The sequence below is a fragment of the Vipera berus genome (assembly GCF_964194415.1).
Source record: "Vipera berus genome assembly, chromosome: 2".
In the NCBI taxonomy this organism is placed as follows: Eukaryota; Metazoa; Chordata; class Lepidosauria; order Squamata; family Viperidae; genus Vipera; species Vipera berus.
The window spans coordinates 125,526,116-125,550,345 of NC_138203.1; the positions used below are offsets into that span (position 1 = coordinate 125,526,116).

A 24,230-nucleotide genomic window follows, 5' to 3' on the forward strand; every position below is an offset into this window, starting at 1 on the left:
CTCTGGTAATCGTCTGGATTTCTGTAGCCCAGATCTGCTAGCCTTAGTTAGGAGATTCCAACCCGCTTTGAGCAACTTTTGCAACGGTGCTATTGTAATGCTTAATAGACTCATTTTTTGAAAGTCTGAGGTGACCGTGCATACAGTGTAACTTTTAATTTAGAATTTATTATATTTAATGTTGTTTTACTCAAGCCTCTAAGAAACCGGTGGCTGCCAACCGGTTCTGGTTTTCTCCTTAGATGATCTTCTCTCTCCAGTCTAGCACCTTCGCCTCGTCACCTAGAGTTCTCCAGCGTGAAGCACGGAAGGAGTTAAAACTCTTTCCTTGTGCGGGGAGATCCCTTCCCTTCATTGTGACGTTAGTTGGTTGGCCACGCCCCTTCTGAGCGTTCAGACAAGATGGTGGATTTTTCTCTCTGACAGGTAGGAAGAGGGGGAGTTTTTTGGTCCTTCTTTTACGTTTTCTTTCATTCCGTTGGTCTGGCTCGGCTCCACCCCTCGGTGGTGGACAAGCGGGCGGGGGAACGGCTGGAGCGTGCCTCTGCAGTCATGTAGAATGGTTTCCCCCGTGCCTTTCTGGACAGAGGTAAATCCTTCCTTACGGGTCCCCCCCTCCCCGCCCCCGGTTATGGTATCTTCCCATGTAGTAGGAGCCCTAATACGAACTGGCGCTGCTTCGGTTCCCTCCGTCGGTCCCTTTCCGCGCGGTTCTGATGGACCTCCGCCCATTCCTCGCCTTAGGATCGCTTTCGTGGGTGCGGGAATCTGTCAGTGCCCTCGAGGCTCGTTTCCCGTTAGCCCAAGGAGCTTCTCGGGCTTGAGCAGGTGAACGGGGAGGGCCACTTCCTGGGTTCTGTTGCATTTCGGGGACTGGTTGGGGCAATCCGGCGTCGCGCTGGAATAGGTGTGGCGGATCGTGGCCCGGCAGTTAGAGCAAGAGTCCAAACGATCCGCTTGTGACTAGCCCAGGGGTAGGCAACCTCGGCTCTTTTATGACTCATGGACTTCAACTCCCAGAATTCCTGAGCCAGCTTGGCTGGCTCAGGAATTCTGGGAGTTGAAGTCCATGAGTCATAAAAGAGCCGAGGTTGCCTACCCCTGGACTAGCCTCTGTGCCTGGGGAATGTTGCCGAACCGGCCTGGATTTGGCCTGGGCTCTGGTTCCATTTACAGGTCGGTGGATTTTTCTCTTCCGCAAGTCTCCCCGCCCACCTTGTCGTGGATTCCTTTCCCTAAATAAGCCTTGAGCCTCAGCTGGAACCAAGAATGCCTGGACATCTTCTGCAGTGGTCCCTCCTCCTCTGGATGGAGATGCCTAGATGAAAAAAAAATGGGAAAAAAACCCCAGCTGCCCCAGAGGTTTTTTCCTGCTCCTGCTCCTGCTTCTGTCAAAGAAGTGCTTGTTTGAAGAATTTCCCCTTAGTGGGGGGAAGTAAGCAGAACAGTTCCTTGTACCTGCTAAGAGGTAAAGATAGGACCTTGGCCCAAGACAATTTGATGATGGGTAGAAGTCCTAATGGTGCTTCTGTCTGTCAGTGGGACCCTGTGCTAGATTATTTTATTTTTACTACAGTTTAAAGGGTGCTCTAATCCAAACAAGGCTGTAAGTGCCTTCAATGATCATGCAAACATTTGGATGGAAATAACAGTCAAGAAATAGCAAAACAAAACAGCAGCACCTAAGATGTAGTCAACAACTTCAAGCCCCATAGCAGGAGGCCCCCTCGTGCTGAATCTATTTCTCAAATGCTTTTGAATAAACCAGGTTTTAATGGCTATCCAAAACACAATAGTTTTGCTAGGCCAGTTTTCTTGCAGTGAGAACATGCGCTTGAGGGCATTTCAGTATGCATGAATAGTTTGTTGGAATTGGGCTTCCATGGGAGAGAACACTGTTGTGTTGCATCTTAGCAGCGTGGGAAATTGGTCCACCTGAGTCAGCTGCTTGCTTTGCTGGGTGACTGGAACTTCTAAGGAATTTATTTCTTACATTAAGAATGCTGAGAAAGAAATCCCTAAGTTGAGAAATGAAATGTAGTATGTCCAAGATTCTGCACGGTAAAAATATAAATGGCATCTGTGGAAGCCAAATGAATATGGCCTCTTAACTGGACTGTGTTTAGAGTGGATTTGGTTGCTTGAGACTCCTTATGCTCAGAAGAGTGGACATTCACTTGATGTTTTGTGGGGAAAAAGAAGGTGTCTGTATGGATCAACGGTATCCTATTAGTATATCTACTGAGAAGGATTGAGATGATAAAGTAAAAACCAGGGTTTAATCAGCAAGTGAGTTTGTTTAACTTAGACTGCTATTCTCTTTGCAGTACTTGCATTTCAACACTGAAGAGATATCTTTGTGAACAAACTTTTCTTCATTCCAGCTCTCGTTTCCTTTTAGTTTTAATAAGAAAAAAAAATCTTGGTACAAAGATCTGCCTCCACTCCAGACACTGCTGTATCTAAGTAGAGCCTTAGCTTGATTGACAGGTACAGTGCAATTTTGTTCCTCTCTACTGTCAGATATGAAATGTTGGGGTATATCTGAAATCTGCAGGGCTGTTTCTCCTCTGGTACTCAAGACAATGCATACATAGGATGTCTGCTGGACACCCCCCTTGCTTTTAAATCGGGATGACAAATCTGTAACTTTCCAGATGTGTTTCCAGAATCTCCAAACATTGGGGATACTCCCTGGGGATGTGAGAGCTGATAACTGCAAGTTATCAGGTTGCAGAATTATTTCCTTTTTGATGGATACGCTGAGGATCTTTATTTTGTATTGAAGATGGACTTTGTATCCTAATCCTGATTGTAAACTGCCTTAGTTGGTTTTAATAGAAAAAAGGGATTGTGATTATTGATTACAAGCAAATTGAAGAAGAGCTGCTAAAGGGACATTTATCCTATAGCCAGTTTCTTCTTGATTTGGGTGAGCCTTGTAATTACCCTTTCCATTCACACGCCTATCTTGCTTTTCTACTTTGAGATAGTAGTTTGCTGCTTATAATACCTATGATTAACATGGACTTGAGTGACAAAACTGCTCATTTGTTTCTTCTTATGGAGATGCCTCCCACGTCATTAGAGAACAATTTATCCGCAGAAAATTGTCATCTAGTGAAAGCAGCTACTGAAGGTTAGGCTTTAAACGAGCAAGTCCCTAGAGCTGATGCAAATTAATTGCTGAGCAGAACACTCTTGGATAAAGAATAGCAGGGACATTGCATTTACCCTTGAGGGTCTAATTTTGTGACCTGAGATAGAATTAACCCTAATTTATTTCAGTATGCTTCTCCCTATGGACTAGTTTGACTGAGAGCAAATGAGCTATAAATACGGTAAACGTGTATATAAAGAGCAATATATGTACACATACAGATCATAAATTTCATACATGGAAATATACAGATGGCGTGTATAGCAGTTGAAGTTTGAAGTTCTTAGTGCTGAAGACCAAATGCTGGTCAGAATTTGAGTAGTGGTTGTAGCAGGGTATACATTTATTTTACCAAAGCTGCTTTATGGTCTGACTATGTTGCTGTCTCCTTGTTCTCTTTGTATGGAGCAGAGAGCTGGAATACTGTACATATATCTGTGTGACCACTTACAGCATTTTCTCCTAGAGGAAGACAATATCACTTAATTAAACAATCAATTTATCATATCATTAATGTGGTGTGCTTCAGAGCCATTATTCTTCCATTTAATCAGGCAAATAACAAATGGATCTTGACAAATAGATTTTCTAATATTCTGTATGGCATTCTCCCCCAACTGATGTCCAACTCCAGTTCCTTTCGGCCTGGTTAGAGATGATAAGAGATGTAATCCAAAGTCTGAAGGATAAAAGAAAGGGACGTGTGAATTAAAGGATCAGTTCTCTTGCAAAAGTAGATCACTACTTTGTTAGTGAAGTAATAGTTCAATAGACCAGTTTGTATAACATGCAATCCTTTTATGCAAGAGGATTTGACTTCTCAGATGTCTTGTCATTTTCAAATGTGCAATCTTTCTATACTTATAGACTAGTCCTAGTTTTTTTGTGAATCTTCTTCCCATTCTTCCTTGCGGATGAGAAATTACTAATAGCTCAGAGGAACTGATTGACCTAGACTGTCCCTGGTTCTACCACAGCTGCAAAAGATCTGTCTATACAGCTAGTTTTTGACTTATGGCTGTAATGGAACCTTCCCATTACGGTCATTGGTCATGACAGTCATAAAGCGGTTCACCCGTCTAATTTTAAGACCACCTTTGCGGGAGTTGTTAAGTGAACTCTGCAGCTGTAAAGCAAACCCATTGTTTTCTGTGGGTTGTTTTTGCCCAAAACTGGACGTAAATAACAGTTGTTGGCAAAAACATAAAACATGGTCATATGACTGCAGGATGTCACAAACATCCTTAGGGAACACCTGCTGCCGGCGTCTACTTCCCTCCACCCTGTGCGTTCCCACAGAGAGGGCCTCCTCAGGGTGCCACCGGTCAGAGAATGTCGACTGGTGACCCCCAGGGGGAGATCCTTCTCTGTGGGCGCCCTGGAGCTATGGAACCAGTTACCGGTTGAGCTCCGGACGGCGCCCGATCTTCGCTCCTTTCGCCGCGATCTGAAAACATACTTGTTCGAGCAAGCCGGCCTGGCCTGAGGGGGGATTGGTGGGGTTTTTTTTACTATTTTTATTGGGGTTTTTTTTAGTATGTATTAACTGTATTTTTAATTGGGCATGTATTTAATTACCTTTTATCTTTTGTAAATCTCTGTGTTTTATTCTTGCCCTGTACACCGCCCTGAGTCCTTCGGGAGAAGGGCGGTATAGAAATATTAATAAATTAAAATTAATTAAATTTGTAAATGCAGGCCAGTTGCCAAGCACCCAACGTGCAGTCATATGACCATGGGGGAGGCTTGGAACTTTGGAACTGGGTCTTAAGTACCTTTGGAGGGGAGTCCTCCATAGCTTTGAATGGTCGTAAGTTGAGGACTATTTTTATTGCTCTAGTCTAGGTCAAGAGTTCAAGTACATTCTTTGTCCCTTGCATGATGTCTGGAGGCAAGATTTCCTGCTGAAATACTGTATTCCTTGGCTACCATCAATATTTCTGCCTGACCTAATTTATAAGAATGGTTCTAACATACCTTCAACTTTTCAAATGATCTCACAGACATTTATGGATTTGGGGACTATAAAGGAAGGGGATGACAGAAAAAGGGGGGAGGGGAAAGAGTAAAATGTAACGACTTGATAGAAAGGACAGAAGTCGTAATTCTATATTTTCTTTTTCTTTCTTTTTGTTCCTCTGATTCTTTATATTTTATAGTTTTTAAGCATTCTAATAAATTTAAAATAAATTTCAAATGTCCTCACAGGCCCAAGACAATTGGAGACCCTTGCACTACGTCTTTAAACCATTAAACTATAAGTGCCTGCGAGGAGCAGATCTAAACAGATCCTTTAGCTGATATCATTGAGTGATGCATCTACGTTCTTTATAATGGGGCAGCAGTCTCTAATTTTTTAAGCGTATTCTTGTAAGGTAAAGGTAAAGGTTCCCCCGCACATGCGTGCTAGTCGTTTCCGACTCTAGGGGCCGGTGCTCATCTCCGTTTCAAAGCCGAAGAGCCAGCGCTTGTCCGAGGACGTCTCCGTGGTCATGTGGCTGGCATGACTAGACGTCAAAGGCGCACGGAACGCTGTTACCTTCCCACCGTAGTGGTCCCTATTTTTCTACTTGCATTTTTACGTGCTTTCGAACTGCTAGGTTGGCAGAAGCTGGGACGAGTAACAGGCGCTCACTCTGCTACGCGGCACTCGGGATTTGACCCGCCAAACTGCCGACCTTCTGATCGACAAGCTCAGCGTCCTAACCCACTGAGCTACCGCGTCCCTTCTTGTAATATGTAGTAATTTAAAACTCACTATAGGGTATCTATGATGTGATGAATATTCATTGAATACAACAATTAGAGAGCATAAGGACATCAGCTGCTGCATTACATTGACTCAGACTACTGATTCATCCACACTGATTTATAAGGCTCTTTGGGTTCTTCAGAAAAAGTCAATCCCTAACTTCACCTGGAAAGACCAAGCGCTACGTCTTAATCTGTTGGAAATTACAATTCATCTACATCTGACTACTACACAATGGTAATTCCCATTGAACTTGGCACGGGACAAAGAAGCACTCCAGTATCCAGAAAAAGGTTGAAATGCTTCCTGATTTGTCTCTTAGCTGACCAGAAGTAACAAGGCACTGGTGAAGAGGTTTGAGTTAGAGCACAATATATGTACTGCCTCCTGTCCTCTCCGGTCATTAGGATTCTCCCCACAAGAATGGCAGGAATGTGTAATAATACTTCCAATTTCCTGTTGGACAGTTTATGTGTGGTTTTTGCTCCAGCTGGAGTTCAGTTATCCCATATGTGTGTGCATGTCTGTGTGTGTGTGTGTGTGTGTGCGTGTGTGTATGAAACGGGGATCGAGATTAAACGAGTTTCATTTGGTTTGCCTCTTTCAATCAAGAAGGTGCAAACAAATTATTGCCAGCCGGTGACTGGACACCTTCTGTAGTATTGTAGGTCATGCACACAGATGAAAGCACGTCTCCAATATCCATTTGAGTCTGTTGTCTTTTTTCCCCCCCTTCCTCAGAATCACCCACATGAGGCGCACCCTACACTCCTCCGGCTCTCTCTCCAATGGCTTCTCTTCACCTTCTCCAGACCGAGACCCATCACATGGGGGTAGCAGTGAGAACATCCTGCCTTTCTCTGGGAGCCTGACCACGGTGATTGCTTCTTGCAGGAGAAGATTAGGAGGGAGGGCCATGGCTGAGAATCGGAGCACTATCAAGGTGGATCTTCCCAACCAACAGCGAACAGTGGTAAGTTTGGCCATTCAGACCGTTCTGAAGAGCAAAGGATCTCCAGCTGCCTGTCGATGAGGTGCTTGATATCCTGTAAGACAGGGATACAGATCCTCTCACTTTCCAGATCTTTTGGACTACAACTTCCATGATCCCTGGCCTGGCTGGCTAGGAATGATGGAGTCCAATGACAACTGGAGCCTCAGGTTCTCTATATCTGCATGAAAATGATGAGTTGGGGTCCCTTTCCCTCCGATCGAAAGTGGGCTGTGCTTTAGCCCAGTAAAATCCCCACTCTTTTTTTGTTTGTTTACCTTTTTTTAAGGAAAGGAAAAAATATGGAGGTAGAGAATGAGAGAATATCAGACAGAAAGGGAGGAGAAGGAAAATCTCAAAAGAGGAAGAGTGAAAGAGACAAAGGAGGACATATGTGGTAACATGTGGTAACCAATATATGTAGATTCTATTGTTTGTGAGTTAGAATTGAAAGTAAATCTTGCTGGTTTCTTTTATAATGAATCAGTCGCTTTGTTCTATTTTTTTAAAAAAAATAATCAGCTTTAATTTTATGATACCGTATTTTCCGGCGTATAAGATGACTTTTTAACCCATGAAAATCACCTCAAAAGTTGGGGGGTCGTCTTATACGCCCAGTCGTCTTATACGCCGGAAAATCAGCGTCTGGCGTCTGGCGGGAGCCGGCAGGGCAGTTCTGCACACGCGCGCACTCCCCGGCTGCTCCTTAGCAGCTGGGGAGTGCGTGCGTGTGCAGGACTGCCCTGCCGGCTCCCGCCCGACGCTCTTCCCTCTTGAGGCAGCATCGCTCCCCGGCTCCTAAGGAGTCCTCGGGGATGCTGCCTCAAGAGGGAAGAGCATCGGACGGGAGCCGGCAGGGAAGTCCTGCACACGCGCGCACGACTGCCCTGCAGGCTCCCGCCAGACGTCAGCCTGCCCTGCTTCCTCCACAGTGAGAGGGGAGGGCGTGCCTTCCCTGGCTCGCTGATTTTCCGGCGTATAAGACGAAAAATCTTGAAAATCATCTCAAAAGTTGGGGGGTCGTCTTATACGCCCAGTCGTCTTATACGCCGGAAACTACGGTAGTTCTAAAACAACGGCAATTTATTTTGGTAATTTGCAGTCAGTTTAAAATTTAGGAAAGTAAGCCCTTAAGTAATTCTAATTAAATGCTCGGCCAAAGACTCAACAGGATGAGAGAACAACATTTTTATCAGTATTGAAAGGGAACTGAGGCTGAGCCCAGCTATTCAGTGAAAGCAGGGAGCCAAAAGAGTTCAGAATCCCACCACAACTAAACAGTGGCGTAGCGTGGGGGGTGCAGGGGGGGCCGGCCGCACCGGGCGCAACATCTGGGGGGGCGCGCTCGCACTCGCAGCTCTCTGCCCCTGCCTGGCTCACTCACTCTCTCTCACTGCAGTGCTGGCTTTGCGAATCCGATCCGAGCCGCCGGGTCGCCGCTCACTGTGGAGGGGGGGGTGCCAGGCGTGCGGTGCGGTGCGGAGAGAGAGCGAGGGACTATCTGGGGGAGGGACAGTGCAGCGGCCGGGTGCTTGCCCTGGGTGCTGACAACCCATGCTACGCCACTGCAACTAAACCTGGACCAAAACTTAATACTTTTAAGAGAATAAAATTTGCTAAAATGTCAAGCTGTGGATTTTGCCTTTGAAATTTTACTTTAAAATTTGATCAAGCATGGGTTCTATAGATCTGTTAGCTATTTTCTTTAAAAAAAATAATTGTGTTTAAATACTTAATATGACAATGTCACAAACCATCATCGATAAAACAACTAGACCATCATTCATGTTCTTTTGGGATCACAAGTCCTCCCCAGTGAAGAGTAAATTCAGACCATTTTTACTCACCTGCTGTTCACCTGCAACCTGCCTGAGAAAAAAAAGTGACTTATGATGGGTCCTTTGCACCACCGTGTCCCCCACAGTTATGTGACTGTTATTCAGGTGCCTGGCAACAGGCATGTATTTACAATGTTTGCAACATTCCAGGGTCATGTCTTTGCCGTTTACAACCTTCCCAGCCATCTTCTGACAAGCAAAGTCAACAGGGAAAGCTGGATTGGCTTAATAAACATGTGATTCCCTTATTGACCACAGCGAAAAAGTTTGCAAAATCAGATGCAGTCAAGGGATGACACACTTAATAGCCACATCTCTTAGTTACAGAAGTTCCAATCCCGCTTGTGTTCGTAAATCAAGGACTACCTGTATATATTCAGTTAAATTGTGCCTCTTACAAAACATGTTGATGTTATCCTATTTCAGCCAGGAAATAGCGCAATCCAAATACAGAGGTCAGACATAGCTATACGTCAAATCTTTAGCCAGCCTTGAATATTAACACTGGGAATGAGGCCAGGGGGCTATGTGAAGAGATTTTAAAGAGAGGATTCTATGAACTCTGACTCAATGCAGCTTTTCCTTTTTGTGACAAATTTCAGGGTCATTGATGAAGCAATGATTGATCAAGGAAATGCTTAGATACAGGTCCTAGCGCAAACAGGAAGTACTTGCGTAGGTACAGTCAATTGGTTGGCCTGGCTGGACAGAGGATCCATCTAATGTCTACCGTCACTGCCAGGAAGAGGTTCCAGTTCTCAGGGCTTTTTTTCTCATAGAACGCTCAGAACGGCGTTCCGGCACCTTTTTTTTTTTTTTGCAAAAAAAGCTCCCTCTATTGGCTTTAGGAGTAGGCAATCTTGGCTCCTTTTTATGACTCGTGGACTTCAACTCCCAGAAATCCTGAGCCAGCCACGCTGAGGGGAAAGAGAGAGGTTTCCAAGCTGAGCCATGCTGGCTCAGGAATTCTGGGAGTTGAAGTCCTTGAGTCATAAAAGAGCCAAGGTTGTCTACCCTGCACTAGAGGAGGACATTAAAATTATTTACAAGGTTACTTCTTTAGGAACTAAACTTTTAGAATCTAAAACAGCTAATTCAAAAAACTCAACAGGAAAGAATCTCACATTATTCATCTGCTTCTGTCTTTTGGAAGGTAAAATTAGATAACAAAAGAATCTATTTCCTATGTTGACATCTCTGCAATGAAATCAATAAAAGTAACAGGAAAGAAATGAGAAACATTTTTCTCAATGTAATATGTCTAATTTAGCTGATGCTAGAAAAAAATAGTATCTTTTGTACCCTCTTGAAAATTATTTTGAATCTATAACAACCTATTACAACTAAATCACTTAAACAATTATTAAGAATGAAATATTCTTAATTTGGACTTTACTTTTACTGTTTGGACTGTTGTGTGTTTTGAAAAATAGATTATTTAGAATCTAGTTATGTTGCACTTCAGTCTTTAAATAATTAACCTAGTATATACATAACAATATATGATGTTTTCCATGGTGAGCTTAACATCAATAACAACATTTATTAAAAAGGCTAAAATAATTTCTGGTGGTATTATCTATACATTAAAATTTTGTTTAGTCACAATCTTTCAAAAGATGTTACTTATTGTGCATAAGTGTAGTCAGTAGCATATGCCTTTTTAAAAATATCAAACATGCAAAGAAACAACAATAAGTCCAAAATATCTGTATTACATCCAGAAATGCCAACTTTGCAACCAATATTTCTCATCCATAACTATGGCACCCTAAGGATACCTGCATACATGCAAATGCTTCTCTGGGATCAGTAACGCAGCAGGGATTGCTTTTTCCTTCCAGTAACAGATTGCTGGGAAATACCAAACATGGCCTTGAGAATTCCAATCTTTGTTACAATTTTTTCTGGATGTGGTTGGAAAGAGGCTGTTTGGCACCGAAGACCACTGCCACGAGGAACACAGCTCTGTGTCAGGGTTCGGAGCAGCTCCGGGTGGGGGCTCAGCACAGGCCATGCAATGGCAACTGCAGGGAGAGGAATCCCCACAGCGGCTGTGGGGAGGGGAATCCTCGTGGCATGTGGCTGTGAGCCGCAGGGGTGGGGGTGCAAAGGACGGGCGGCGACGCGTATCAAGACACCGGCATCGCTCCCAGTGACAGCACCTCTGAGTTCCGGCACCTTTTTTTTTTTTTTAGAAAAAAAAAAGCACTGCCAGTTCTCATAGCTAATTACCACAAGGCAGCTGTAGAAAACTGGATTAGGCTGACTTTATCCTGGCATTACCATACCTTTTGAATGTTCCTTCTATAGCCACTGAGAATTATATTGGTCTACTGAGAGAAAAGGTGCACAATGAAAATATACAAACTCTGAGCTTTAGCACGGAACCCCCCTTTTTTTATTAAAGAGTTTTACAAAAACAAAATTTTACAATATATCCCCAAATCCCCCCCACCCCAAACCCGCCCACTTCCCCCCCCCCACTTCCCAGAGCTAAATACAGGATTATAGTTATAATAATCATATTTTGTGCACGGAACCCCTTTGACAACCCTAATGTGCTTTTCTTTAAAAAGAAAACAGCAACATCAGTGTCTCTCATTAAGTTTAATGTTAGTGGCATAAGCTTCCGTGGACCATTGTCCACAGCTGGTTAGTCATCTGAACTGAGCAGAAGCTCCTCTGACCACAACCTCCACCTGCTGATCAGGCAGAATCTGACAGTGCTGGAGGACACCCATGTCATAGACATCCTTCAGGGTAAATGCAACTAAGCTCAACATAATAGCCATGATCAAGCCAGAGTAGGTATGTTGGAACAGTTCCTCCATCCTGTTAGGATTCAATTTCTGCTTGTTTAGGCTCACGCACACCCTTTCCAAATATCAGATAAGGAACTCCATTACATCTGTGACTTAATGTAGGTTTGAGATGTATAACTCTCTTTTTTTTGCCTGCACAGAAAAAAAACTTGATAAGAGCACCATTCAGCTTTGTGACACTCTCCCCCTCCCCCCCCCCCCAGCCTACCAATTTTCTCATTCAACTGTAATCATCAGAATCCATAGTGGCTAAGGTGTACAGCTATAAACTGGAAAGCCGTAAGTTCTAGTCCTCCCTTAGGCATGAAAGCTGGCTGGGTGACTTTGGTCCAATCACTAGATCTTAGCCAAACCTCCCAAAATGATGGGTGATTTCTCATAGAGATGTTAAATAAAAATGGGGCAGATAGTTGGGCTTTGGGGAGTCACTCCTCCCTCTTAATTACCATGTGGAACTGGCTGCTCAGGATCGTGTGGAACCACTATAAAACTATGTCTTCCACTCCCAAATCGTGCCAAGAAGGCAGTCCAAGAATATACCCTGATTAGTGGCAGTGAATACTGCCAAGAGGTCTGATAAGATCTGGAAGGCCACAGTTTCTCTGTATGAGTCTTTACTGAGGTTATCTACGGTATCATAGCAATCAATGTACAGTAGTTTCCATCTTATTCAGATCTGAACCCTGACAGAAAGATAAACCACTTCCTGTAGGATCGTTTACAACTGTTGCCCTAATCAATGTATTAGTCATTATGTGCCAGGATTCTCTCCTGCTTCAGTGAATCACAATGAATTTCATTTTGGCAGCATTATTTAGGATTCTGGTCCCTACTCTTGTTCAGGTGACCAGTAGGCTGAGATCTATACTGCAGGGATCAGGGAAGAGGAAATAGTTTAAAACCAGTTAGAACCTCAGTGGGAAATAGGGATTGAAAATGACCCTCACACTACCTTACTCTGCTGTTTCCTTCTAGGTCACTGTCCGACCAGGTCTGACTGTATATGACTCCTTAGACAAGGCCCTGAAAGTGCGTGGACTTAACCAGGACTGCTGCGTGGTTTACAGGAAAAGGGGTGATGGGTAAGTGACCCCGATGAGGAGGTTGATATGAGAAGGAATTGAGGGAAGCATGAGTAGAGCTAGTTGCGTATAGACCAAAAACTGTCTCCTGCCACTCTTAAAAATGGGCAGATCATCTTCAGTTTGTTTCATTCTCTGTGGTTTTTGCAAGCATTCCTCATAAGTAGCATAAATAAATATCTAGAAACAAATCCCAAACAAACTCCAAACTCCAAACAAAGTTACACTCCAAAGTTTACATGTTTTCACAAGGAATTGTGAAATGGGACCAAATCTCTGCATACTAGTAGCAACTCCATCTCCAGCTTTCACTAATTAGGCCACAAGGCTCTGGTTTTTAGTTGTAAAGAGAAAGCAAGAAAACAGTCTAGTCATTGAAGTATGAAGTCAGTCCTGAGGCTCAGATTGGTAAATCTGGAATTTGATCCCTATTTTTAGGGAGAAGAAGGGTTGCTTTGCAACCTTCCCAATTAGCCTGTCTGCCCTGTCCCTATTCCACACAGTCTTTCCTCACAGTCCACTTTCTTTTAGGAAAGCTTCCCCTTCAGCCAAAGGCACACTTGCTCTCTGGGCATATGTGAGATTTTAATTCCATCTAATTTGACAATTTCCCTTTCTTTCACAGAATTTGTGTGCTGACATTTGGCACGTTTTGTTTCCTGAGCCATTGTAATACTTGTCAACATTCCATCATGAGGTCAAAGCTTTTCCCATCATTTCCCCAATCACAATTTGGGGAATAAACAGTTACAGTGGAGAATAATTAGGAGACACAAATATAGAACAAAGGGCTTATAATATTTTGGGGAAAATATCTTGTTTTCCTCACTGCCTGCTGAAGGTTATTTACCCATTAATACTTTTACTGTGTTTAGGTAATACTTCAGGCAATTTAATATTTTGGTTCCCCTAATCTGCACCTTGTGTACTAGTGACCTACATGGAACTTGCTTACATGTGAACACATTTTAAATGGTTCTCTCTCAAATGGATTGCTTTGCCCTTGAGGAGCAATTATGGACTCTGATATCAGAGCTGAATTGGAAGAAATGTTACATTGATAGGCATGGGGGCGGTGTGTGTGTGTGTGTGTGTCGCAAAGCTAGATGATGCTTAGTGTCTTCTTGTTTTTTCTTCTATGCAGGCGAAAAACCATCACAGATTGGGAGACAGACTTGGTCAATTTGGAGGGGACTGCACTTTCTGTAGAGGTTCTGGAGAATGTACCTCTTACTATGCACAATTTTGTGAGTCCTGTAAAACTCCACAACATCACATTACTATACTTGAGTGCTGTAGCTCTTTCCCAGAATAATGTGTAGAAAGGAATGGGGGATCTGCAGCCCTGAAGATATTCTTGGATCAAAGTCTTCCTCATTGATGACTGGGTGTCTTATTGGCTGGCTGGGAGTGGTGGGAATGGCAGGCCAGCAACGTGGCTGGAGGTTTCCCATCTTACAAAAGTGCTTTAACTTTCTCTGCCCCCAAGATCAACTGCAGCAACTCAAAGAGTCCCCTGCTGTTCTGCAAAATCACTGGATTCTAGTACGAGAGCCAAGAGCGTTAAAGACTTTGATAGTCTGAATTGATTTGTTTCTGAATTGATAGGACTTTGGATAATTTTTCCAAATCTCGTCATATAATCTCACGGCCTACTACACACACCATCAGGCACACACCAACCCTTCCGCCTCCATTTCATTTCTCATATTCCTAATCCATTCCTTTGTACAGGTCCGCAAGACCTACTTCAATTTGGCCTTTTGTGATTTCTGCCTTAAATTCATATTCCATGGCTTTCGATGTCAAACATGTGGCTACAAGTTCCACGAACACTGCAGTAGCAAAGTGCCTACAGTATGTGTGGACCTGGCTACAACCCACAAACCGTGAGTATCCCTCTCTTGGGGGCCTTCCCTTTCACCTGCTGTGAAGATCAGCTCATAAAAACTGGTTTCATTAGTTTGGTATTGAAGACATTTTTTTCCCTCCCCTGTAGTGTTTACAGCCACGAATTGTGTCAAGACAATATCCCCACAATCCCCTTCCAGCCTATCTACAAACCCATGACCCCTCAAGCAGTCAGGTAAGCCACCTGTTCATTAGACAACTGCATTGGGGCAGGTGATCTTGAAATCTCCACCAGGGAATAGTATGAAGCCAGAGGGAAGAGTGCCTAATTTGCACTCCACTAGTAATGTCAACATGTGTTAGGAAAGCAACACAGTCATTAGCAATCCTTGGAGTCAACACATCTGGAAAGTATTCAGATAAAAACTTCCAGGGGGCTGTAGGTAATTGCAAGAGGGAGGCACCTGTTAATACATCACTGAATTGTTCTGTTGCATTAAGCGTTTATACATTATGCTAAAATATACTGCTCAAAAAAATAAAGGGAACAGAAAATAAGACATCCTACTAATTAAATACAGTACATTGTGTTGTTTAAGTGTTCCCTTTATTTTTCTGAGCAGTATATAATGTGATTTATTTGATGTTAGCTTAGCATGTTGTGTAAACCCATATATTATTTATTTGAAACTCTGCTTATTAGTTTAGCATGATAGGTGAACCTGGACATAAAATACATCTTCACCAGCTCATCCTCTTTGTCGAGAGGAAAAAATATAGGCCATCCAGGTAAATTGTGACCCTGTCAAAACACATGCTTGAGAATTTCAAGAAAGCATTGGTGGCATTTATTTATAGGGACAAGTTCCTTGATTTCCTTTATGGAGGACAGAAATGTATACCCTACTAAAAGAAAAATAAAACTTGAGGAGAGCTCTCATGACACATTTAAGAATAACTAATCTTAAGATTTAAGAATTTTCATTTGGAAAGTGTAAACTCTTGTCCTCCTTTTCCTTTGCAGCTCAAACAAACATTCACCCCTCAATCAAGATGCCTTCAATTTTCCCAGCCTTCATAGTGATGGGCGTCTACAACGGCACCGCTCAACTTCTACCCCTAATGTCCATATGATCAGCACCATCAGCCCTGTGGACAGCAGCATCCTTGAGGTGAGAACATCTGAACCTGGAGCATGAGTTCATCTCTAAAATGTTTCTCTCTTTCTCAGGTTATTTGTTACCAGCTAAGTGTCATCTAGACATTAGTCCCCTGATGGCTTTGCAGCAAATGTGAAATCCAGAGACTGGTCTTAGTGAGCTAACATCTATTGGTTAAAATTAGTCTAGATATGAAAACATATGAGTTTTGTGGCATATTTATAAGTTAATCTATTCAGAATATTTGGTTCCTTTTTAAATATCTTAAAATGTATCTAGACCAGACATGTCAAACACAAGGCCCGGGGGCCGAATCCGGCCCGCGAAGTGGTTTCATGTGGCCCGCGAAGCCATCCTGGAAACAGTGAGGGAATGGCCCCCACTGCCTTGGCCCTGGCCCAGAGACCCTCCTTCTTCCAGAGACCCTCAGATCTGTCCTGCCCAGGCCCCCATAGGCACCCTTGATGCGAACGATGTAGAGCTGGCCACGCCCACCCAGTAGGCCATACGCACTCTAGCCACACCCACCCAGTAGGCCACGCCCACCCTGGCCATACCCACCCAGCCCCCTCAGGGCAACCGCAATGCTGATGCGGCCCTCAATGAAATTGAGTTTGACACCCCTGATCTAGACAGTTAAGAGATCATAGGTCTTGTAAAGATAGTAGGCCTATAAACTAGGTTTCTTATTCTGACATGTTGTTTGAGGTCCTCTTTGTTGATCCCTCAACCTCTGAAAGGTAGATCTAAAGTGCAGTTATTCTGATCTAGTTTACTTTTGCATTTGTCTTTTTTAAAAAAATAAGATGCTTGAATTCAGCTTTTTTAAAAAAGGATCATGAGCTGTTATCTTTCAGCCTATAGGTAGATTCTATTTTGGTGAAATGTTTCGCCACATATTTTCTGTACCTAGAAAATTAGATGTTGTGAAATCAGGATTCCAAATTCATTTGGTGAAGCCATAGCATTCTACTTTTTATGCGAGAAGATCCTTAACCCACTCAGACTTGCTCTGGGGATAGGATTGAACAGAGAAATATTCACAGAGGAGGCTTCTGAAACTGTATTGTATAGTCCTATCTGTTTGCTGTCATGGTATGAAGTAAGCCTAATGCTTTGAAGAAAAAGTGATATCAAGGTGCAAGCAGGCAAGCAAGCAACCTTCCTGTTTTGAGAATCCAGTTCTATTTAGACACCTACTGAGTCTTCCTTTTCCTTTTCCAGGTCATAGCCAGGAACCACAACACAGATGGTGAGTTTTTCAACAAAGTAATAATTGAATGGGGGGCCTTGTGGGCGTATGGCTTTTCTATATGGGGTGGTCTGTAGCATAGGGACCAAGTGTCAGAGAGCGGGGATAACAGTCTCTGGGAATGATTTTTTGCTTGCATTGACAGTCAATATCATGCAACAGCAGCTGCACCAGAGCTGCAGGTCCTAAATATTAACAGGATCAGGTTATTTGTAATGAGAAAGACTGCTAGAGATCCAGATGATTTATCACCACAAATGATAAGCATGTGGTTCTCTACCTGTTGGACTGCAGCTGTCATCACTTGGCCATTAGCTGTGCTAGCAGAAACTATTAAGGCTTGGAGACCAATAGTATCTGAACAGCCTATCTTCCCCTCCTCTGCAGTCTGCAAAGACTCATCTGATTCTTTTCAAATGCTAGTTTAAAAATCAAGCTTCCAGTTATAGGAAGATGCAAGAGTATATTATAATATGCAATCTAATGTTGTGACATTAATATTTGTCCACTTTTCTAAGTTACAGACAAATTCATGGGAAGGTGAGACAATTTATTAATTGGACTTAGAGATACCTTATGTTAGCTTCACTGATGTTTGTGGTTGTATTTTATTTTACCAAGTTTGGTTTCAACCTGTACCTGATATTACAAATGTGTTGATACTGGACAAAGCCTGGCTGACAATTTGTGTCTTCTTATATGTGAAATGAGTTCCATAAATTAATTGTGCAGTGTGTAAAGAAACCATGCCATTTCATTAGTGCAGAGACTGATATTGGTCCAGTTCCTAAGATGATCCTAAACTCTTGTTATGAGAAGGACAAATTTTTTGATTTTCTAATCTATGCTTTCTGTGAATTCTTTTACGTACTCATTGATTTTTAGTTAACTTTTGTAATAGTTGTAAGTTCCTTAATAATAAAGGTTGTGTGAAGGTGTCACCCCTCTTTTCCTCTTGCCACAGCAATGAGTGGGCCTGAGATACTTCCTAACACCCCACCAGCTCCCTCAGTTGCCGTTTCTCCTGGTCGACGTTCTCCACACCCCAAATCCCCAGGCGAGTCTCCGAGAGAGCGCAAGATGCCTTCCGAAGACAAAAAGAAACCTGTGAGTATTGAGGTGGGAAAGTAGGTAATTTGACAAGTGGTTCTTGAGTGGACATTTCAAAATAGTAGCCACAAGAAGTGATAATGTCTGTACCGGTAAGCATAGTACCACTAATGGCTGGGCTGTTTGGGTGGAACAAGAGGTGCTACAGTGTTGATAGCAAGGGTTTTTTAACAGGAGTAATACATGGAACAGTGTTTCATTGTGGTGAGAGCTGACACTTGATTGCAAACATTTTGTCTTTATGGCTCCTCTTCTTCCTTGGTGCCACCTTGCTTCTCATAGAAATCTTTGGGCTATCGGGACTCAAGCTACTACTGGGAGGTTTCCCCGAATGAGGTCACCTTGCAGAAACGCATTGGGGCTGGATCCTTCGGCACTGTTTTCAAAGGCCGCTGGCATGGGGACGTGGCAATCAAGATCCTCAAGGTCACCAATCCCACCAGTGAGCAAGTGCAAGCCTTCAAAAATGAGATGCAGGTGCTTAGGTAGGCCAAGTATGTTCTGGCAGCCATTTGGGGAAAGGATGAACTGAAGGCCAACTTTGCCTAGGAAGTCATTGACACCTGTTTCATTCCTACTTTTCAGGAAGACACGCCATGTGAACATACTGCTCTTTATGGGGTTCATGACTCGACCTAGCTTCGCCATCATCACCCAGTGGTGTGAAGGCAACAGCCTTTATCAGCATTTGCATGTACAAGAAACACCCCTAGAGATGGTGCAACGGATTGATGTGGCCCGACAGACAGCACAGGGCATGGAGTGAGTGTAGAGCCATCAAGTCTTAAGGCAGCATGTTTTGAAGATCAGTTGCAAAGGAAGAAAGCAGACTGTGAACAATGTTCCTGGCTATGGTCTATTCAGAGCCTCTTGGCTAATTGAGGTGGAAACCTAATAATCCACAGGATTTTTAGTAGCAATAAATGATATATTTATTTATAGGACATCTTTCAACAAACAACACCTTAAATAATCACAACTCCTTGTGATAACACTATAAAAGCATAACCAACCAATAAAAAACCCACCAATTACCAGTCATTAAAAGAGCAGAACTAATTAAATGTGCTACCAAAATCGCCAGTGCATCCATCCAGTTAAGAACTCTTGCAGACCAGGTTTAGGATTGGCTTTTTGAAATCATCTGACTTCCAGAACCAACATTAGTTTCAGCCCACACTGTCTGCAATACTTTTGCTCAGCCAAACATCTACCAGTTGTGTTGGGGCTGCAATTCCCAGAATAACTAGATTGGGGAAGGCTGGACTACAATATTCCTGGTGTTGCAGGCATAGCATAGAGACTCAGCACTTGAGCTGTAGCATTATGTTGAACTCCACAACATCCAGTAAACTGTAGGCAGAGGTCATAAGATTCCACTGGGTTTGAAATAAATGTCACAGATCCAACAGCAGGTAGGATCAGAATTGCTATTCCTAATGAATGTATTATAAAATGTGATGTCACATGACCAAATCACTTAGGCAGTGGCAACTGCAGCAGTCCTGTTGTCACTGTGCCTGGTGCTCATGTGGAGCAGTGGGCTAATGCCTCCTTAAGTAACACCAGCTGCCTGCAATTAGTGCAGGTTCGAGTCCCACCAGGCTCAAGGTTGACTCAGCCTTCCATCCTTCCGAGGTAGGTGAAATGAGGACCCAGATTGTTGGGGGCAATAAGCTGACTTTGTAATAATGCCGCTTCCCCCCCCCCCGAAAGCCCTAATAATAAGCAGCCATATACATAGAATGAAGGCTATTGCTAAGCACATTGATTTGGGCTTTAGATTGTAAGCCGCCCTGAGTCTTCAGAGAAGGGCGGGATATGAATGGGATTAAAATTAAAATTAAATTAATTGTGACCTCTGACTTCCTGTCAGCATCCCCATTGGTTTTCCTTGGGAGAAGCCAGCAGGGAATGTCAGAAATTGCGATTGCATGACTGTGGCTTGCTAAGCAACATCATGAGCCAGGCTCCAAGCACCCAGGTGCAGTCATGTGACTATTGGGCCATTGCAGCAGCTGGAATGCTGAAGACCCATCACCAGGACCCTTTGTCCAGCACTGCCACAACTTTAAACGGTTTCTAAACGAGAGGTCATAACCTGAGAACCAAATGTATGTTCACGGGGTCTGAGCTCTGAGAAATGGACCTGATACAACAGAAATGGCCCTGTGGCAAATGGTGAGATGCAAAAAAATCAAAATAATTAAGCAAAAAAAATCACTCCATATAATGTATGTCCAATATATATACATGCAGGCAGAGAGGAAAGTGGGAGACACACTTATGAATGATTATGTAAAGAAAAAATAGTGATAACTCGTCTCTTTTCCCCAGTTACCTTCATGCCAAGAACATAATCCACCGGGACCTCAAATCTAATAGTATCCTTCTCTTGCAGCTGTTCAGTCTTGGGTGGGAATCCTTTTTTAGGAAACCTGAGTGAATTAGTTACCTAAGAGCCAGCACGTCAGAGCAGAATAAAGAGGGTTTGCACTAACTACATTGTCGGAGCTCCAAAACTGTAAATATCTCCCAAGATGCTGCACGAGATAAAAGTTAGACTTTGGGGAATTGAGGTCAGGAATAGATAACTGGTGCTTCTTGTTGGACAAGTGATTACCTACTCAGGCCAAAATATCTGTGAAGTTCCTTCACCTACTGCTGCCAGATATCTTCCTGCACGAAGGCTTGACAGTAAAGATTGGTGACTTTGGCCTTGCCACAGTGAAGACACGCTGGAGTGGCTCACAGCAAGTGGAACAACCCAGTGGTTCCATCCTCTGGATGGTGTGTATGTTGGGAGGTAAAGCTTTGAAACAGGGCCAGGGTTGGGGATGAGCAGAAGAGATGGGTAGCAGAAAGACGGTGTTTATCCTCTAGAAAATAGAAAGGTCTGGCTTACCCCATCTGCAAGTCTTAATGCCTTCCCACTGCACTCCCTCAGGCATCAGAAGTGATTCGAATGCAGGACCCCAATCCTTACAGCTTCCAGTCAGACGTCTACTCCTATGGAGTTGTCCTCTATGAGCTGCTCTCCGGGACTCTTCCATATAGTCATATCAACAACCGGGACCAGGTAAGGAAGAAAGGAAGGGAATACTGGGATTCAACAGGGTTCAGCCACATCCTGTGTTCAGTTTCTCCAAATGGTCCTCACTGGCTATTCAGTGCAGTCAACAGAAGGGGCTCAAGTGACTCTCAAAGCAGCTAAGGTCTTTGCTGGGTCTCCTCATCTTCTGCCTGTGGTCTCTTCTCCCTCTGAAGTGTTCTTCAAGGAGAGACGCTATCTTATTCAGATAGAGAGTCCCCCTTTTTACTAGAAAGTTCATGTTCAAAATTGGGCCTTATCAGCCCAAAACTGAGGAGAGAAACATACTTGGAAAATTCCTCCAATAGGCCTCTCTTTGGGCCTTGGTGCGGAACGCTGCCAACTCCTCCATTCAAGCTTCCCTCTCTACTGGTCACATGATTCGGAGTGGAGCTATTTGAGGGGAGAGGGGCTTGGAAACAATGTCAGAAACTCCGCTCTGCATAGTTTTCCTACATAATGTTTAAATCACACTGCATCTCTCTTTTTCTTCTAGATCATATTCATGGTTGGTCGGGGGTATCTGTCTCCTGACCTTAGCAAGGTGCCAAGCAACTGCCCCAAAGCCATGCGCAGGCTAATGAGTGATTGCCTTAAATTCAATCGTGAAGAAAGACCCCTCTTCCCTCAGGTGAGGCCATAAGGGATTGGGATACCAGTGTTTGAAGTCCATCAGTATATAAGATCCATCAGTCAGGATGATGTTTTAGCTGATGGCCAAACGTACGTCTCTGAGAAACTAATCAGCAAAATGTCGTGGCAGAAAGTATCTCCAGCAATCGTAGTAACAGAGGTGCAGAGCACGTGCACATGGATTGGCCTGTTCCTCTTTTGAAGGTGTTTCATATCTTTTGTCCTGAAGGCCAATGGGCAAATCTTTGAAAGATAAAGCAACTAATCAGAACAGTTATATTCTTCAATATATTCTTATTTGACTTTCAATTGCTGAGAAATGCAAGCCAGAAATACTATCGTTGCTCTTATCTCCTGCTTTGGTGGACAAGAGATGCTGGCTGGATTAGGATGGGCCTTCAGGCTGGTGTTCTTCGGTTTTCCATGCACTCTTGTCCATCAAGTTCTCCAGAGGTAATTATGAGTTTTATATGAAGAAATGCTTTTTTTCCGTGTGTCCTAAAGCTGCTGATTAAATGTCATAGCATAACCAAAGAGAAAGAGTCATTTTCCTCTCTTGACCTTCTCATCTCCATATATAATTATATAAACTGCTACCATACCTGACTTCATTTTCATGTTTCCCTCCCAGGATTTTTGATTCTGAGGCAGGCCAACACCATTGCAGCATCTCTGTGTTCTTTTTAACATATAACTTCTTTCTAAAGACAAACCAAAACTCCCAAGTTCAGAGAAAAGTTAGAAACATAAATCATGCAGATCTTCACATAATGTACACCCTTCTACTTCATGGAGCTTTGGAAGGAGGGAAAAGAAATGGGAACAATAAAGTGCATATTTACACGTTGTCTCTCTTCATCTGTGTCACATAAAGAGAGGCATTCTGCTGAGTTTCGACGGCCTTCAAGTTTGCAAATTTTGTACCTATTGAATAGCAAGCCCGAAGTATGGAATCACTTCTAGAGTTATGATTCCAGAACTCAACTCCGCCAAGATAGCATTTGGTGAGATGCTAGTTCTGAGGGAAAAACTCTCTTTCTTCTCTTTCAGATTCTGGCCTCTATTGAGTCACTTCAGCACTCCTTGCCCAAGATAGAGCGCAGCGCCTCTGAACCTGCATTGCACCGTGTGGCCCACAACTGACCATTTTAGCTCTGTGGCTCTGCAGCTGATGTGAATGCAGAAAGTGGGGCTGCTGAGGGTTCCATGCAGGCCTGGAGGCCAATAGCTACTGTGCTCAGCCCTTCCGTAAAGTCGGGAACTCGGTGCAGTCGAGGTCACCTGGCATCGCATTGTCTTTTTCTACACCAATGGACAGAGGAAGTCCCACTGAGGAGTTTTGTGTGGACTGGTCTCTATTCTATCCTTAGCCCTACGGCTCCAAGGAATTCCCAACAGCAGCTGCAGTGTTGTAAAGAGCCCACTGTAAGGTGATCTGGGCTCCATCTTCTCCAGGAGCACTTTTTTAACAGGCTCAACCTGTTTCAGGAACTCTTGTTCATTTGTTTTGAAAATAAATGTAAAACAGAAACATGATAATGATAATTAAAAAAAACAATAACGATGAAAGTAACTACCATGTGGGGTTTGTAGACACTCCTTAAGCAAAGCTGAGAATTATCAAGCAATGATATCAGAAGATTAAAGACCTGTCTGGTTTAGGGACTTCTTCTGTGTGTTCAGTCTTATATCAAATTACAGATTTAAGGCTGTATCAACAACAAAATCTTGCTAACCGGTCCTTCATTTCAAGAGCTTCTGGAGAGTAAAAATTTGCATTAGGGAGATGCTGCTAGAATTCTATCGTAATTTGTAGGCTTTGGTATCTTCAAAATAATTAGTGTTTCTGACTATTGCCCCCTATGCCAAATACCAAGGCCTTTCATGTACAAGGACCTAAATGAAATAATATGTTTAGAGAATGTGGCAATGACTGTGTTCCCCGATGAAAACAAAATATCTGGTGCCATATGGTGATACTTCCAAGATCAGACACTGCTAAATAAAGTCAGCTCTCATAAACCCTCTCTATAATCAGTTTAAGAGCTACCATGGTAACAAGAAAAAAAGGAAAAGAAATAAAAACATCTGAATTTTCTTTCCTATTCTCATTTTTGGAACACAGAATGTTATCAGAAATACACAACAGATTCATATATTGGATCCTTCTTTAAAATCAAGATGTAAGCTGCTTTATATAATATTATATAATGCTATTGTCATGGTTCTGACAGATGAAACTCTTCAAAGAACTTCGAGGCATTGTTTACCTTAAAGAATCTTTATTTGAGTAGCATAGCATCAACACTAACATAATCGAAGCCAAAAACTGAATTCCCCTCCCCTGAGCACAGAGTATCAAAACACAATTCCCTCCTCCAATTAACAGTCATAAATCAAATTCCCCAATTAGTTTGAAGTGCGGGCTTCCTCTCCAGCCTGCCAATTCTTTATCATCTTTTATTTCAGCAACCTTGGTTCTCAC

At 43.1% G+C, this 24,230-nt stretch overlaps 1 protein-coding gene across 7 annotated transcripts; it reads left to right on the top strand.

The window, feature by feature from the left end:
* Nucleotides 1-394: 394 nt before the first annotated feature.
* On the top strand, nucleotides 395-23,314 carry ARAF (A-Raf proto-oncogene, serine/threonine kinase). Of its 7 annotated transcripts, none has more exons than XM_081320626.1 (16): nucleotides 395-426; nucleotides 6,654-6,885; nucleotides 12,542-12,648; nucleotides 13,793-13,895; nucleotides 14,383-14,537; nucleotides 14,648-14,734; nucleotides 15,524-15,671; nucleotides 16,884-16,911; nucleotides 17,876-18,018; nucleotides 18,304-18,506; nucleotides 18,607-18,783; nucleotides 20,359-20,405; nucleotides 20,693-20,811; nucleotides 20,969-21,100; nucleotides 21,609-21,743; nucleotides 22,796-23,314. In XM_081320626.1, the coding sequence occupies exons 2-16, from the start codon at nucleotides 6,664-6,666 to the stop codon at nucleotides 22,886-22,888; spliced, it is 1,899 nt and encodes a 632-aa protein (XP_081176752.1). In that variant the 5' UTR covers nucleotides 395-426; nucleotides 6,654-6,663; the 3' UTR covers nucleotides 22,889-23,314. The 7 variants fall into 7 exon arrangements, 6 of the variants coding, with proteins under 6 accessions (XP_081176752.1, XP_081176756.1, XP_081176753.1 ...); XM_081320630.1 differs by having other exon boundaries at nucleotides 399-426; nucleotides 6,725-6,885; XM_081320627.1 differs by lacking the exon at nucleotides 395-426 and adding an exon at nucleotides 522-589.
* Nucleotides 23,315-24,230: the final 916 nt, after the last annotated feature.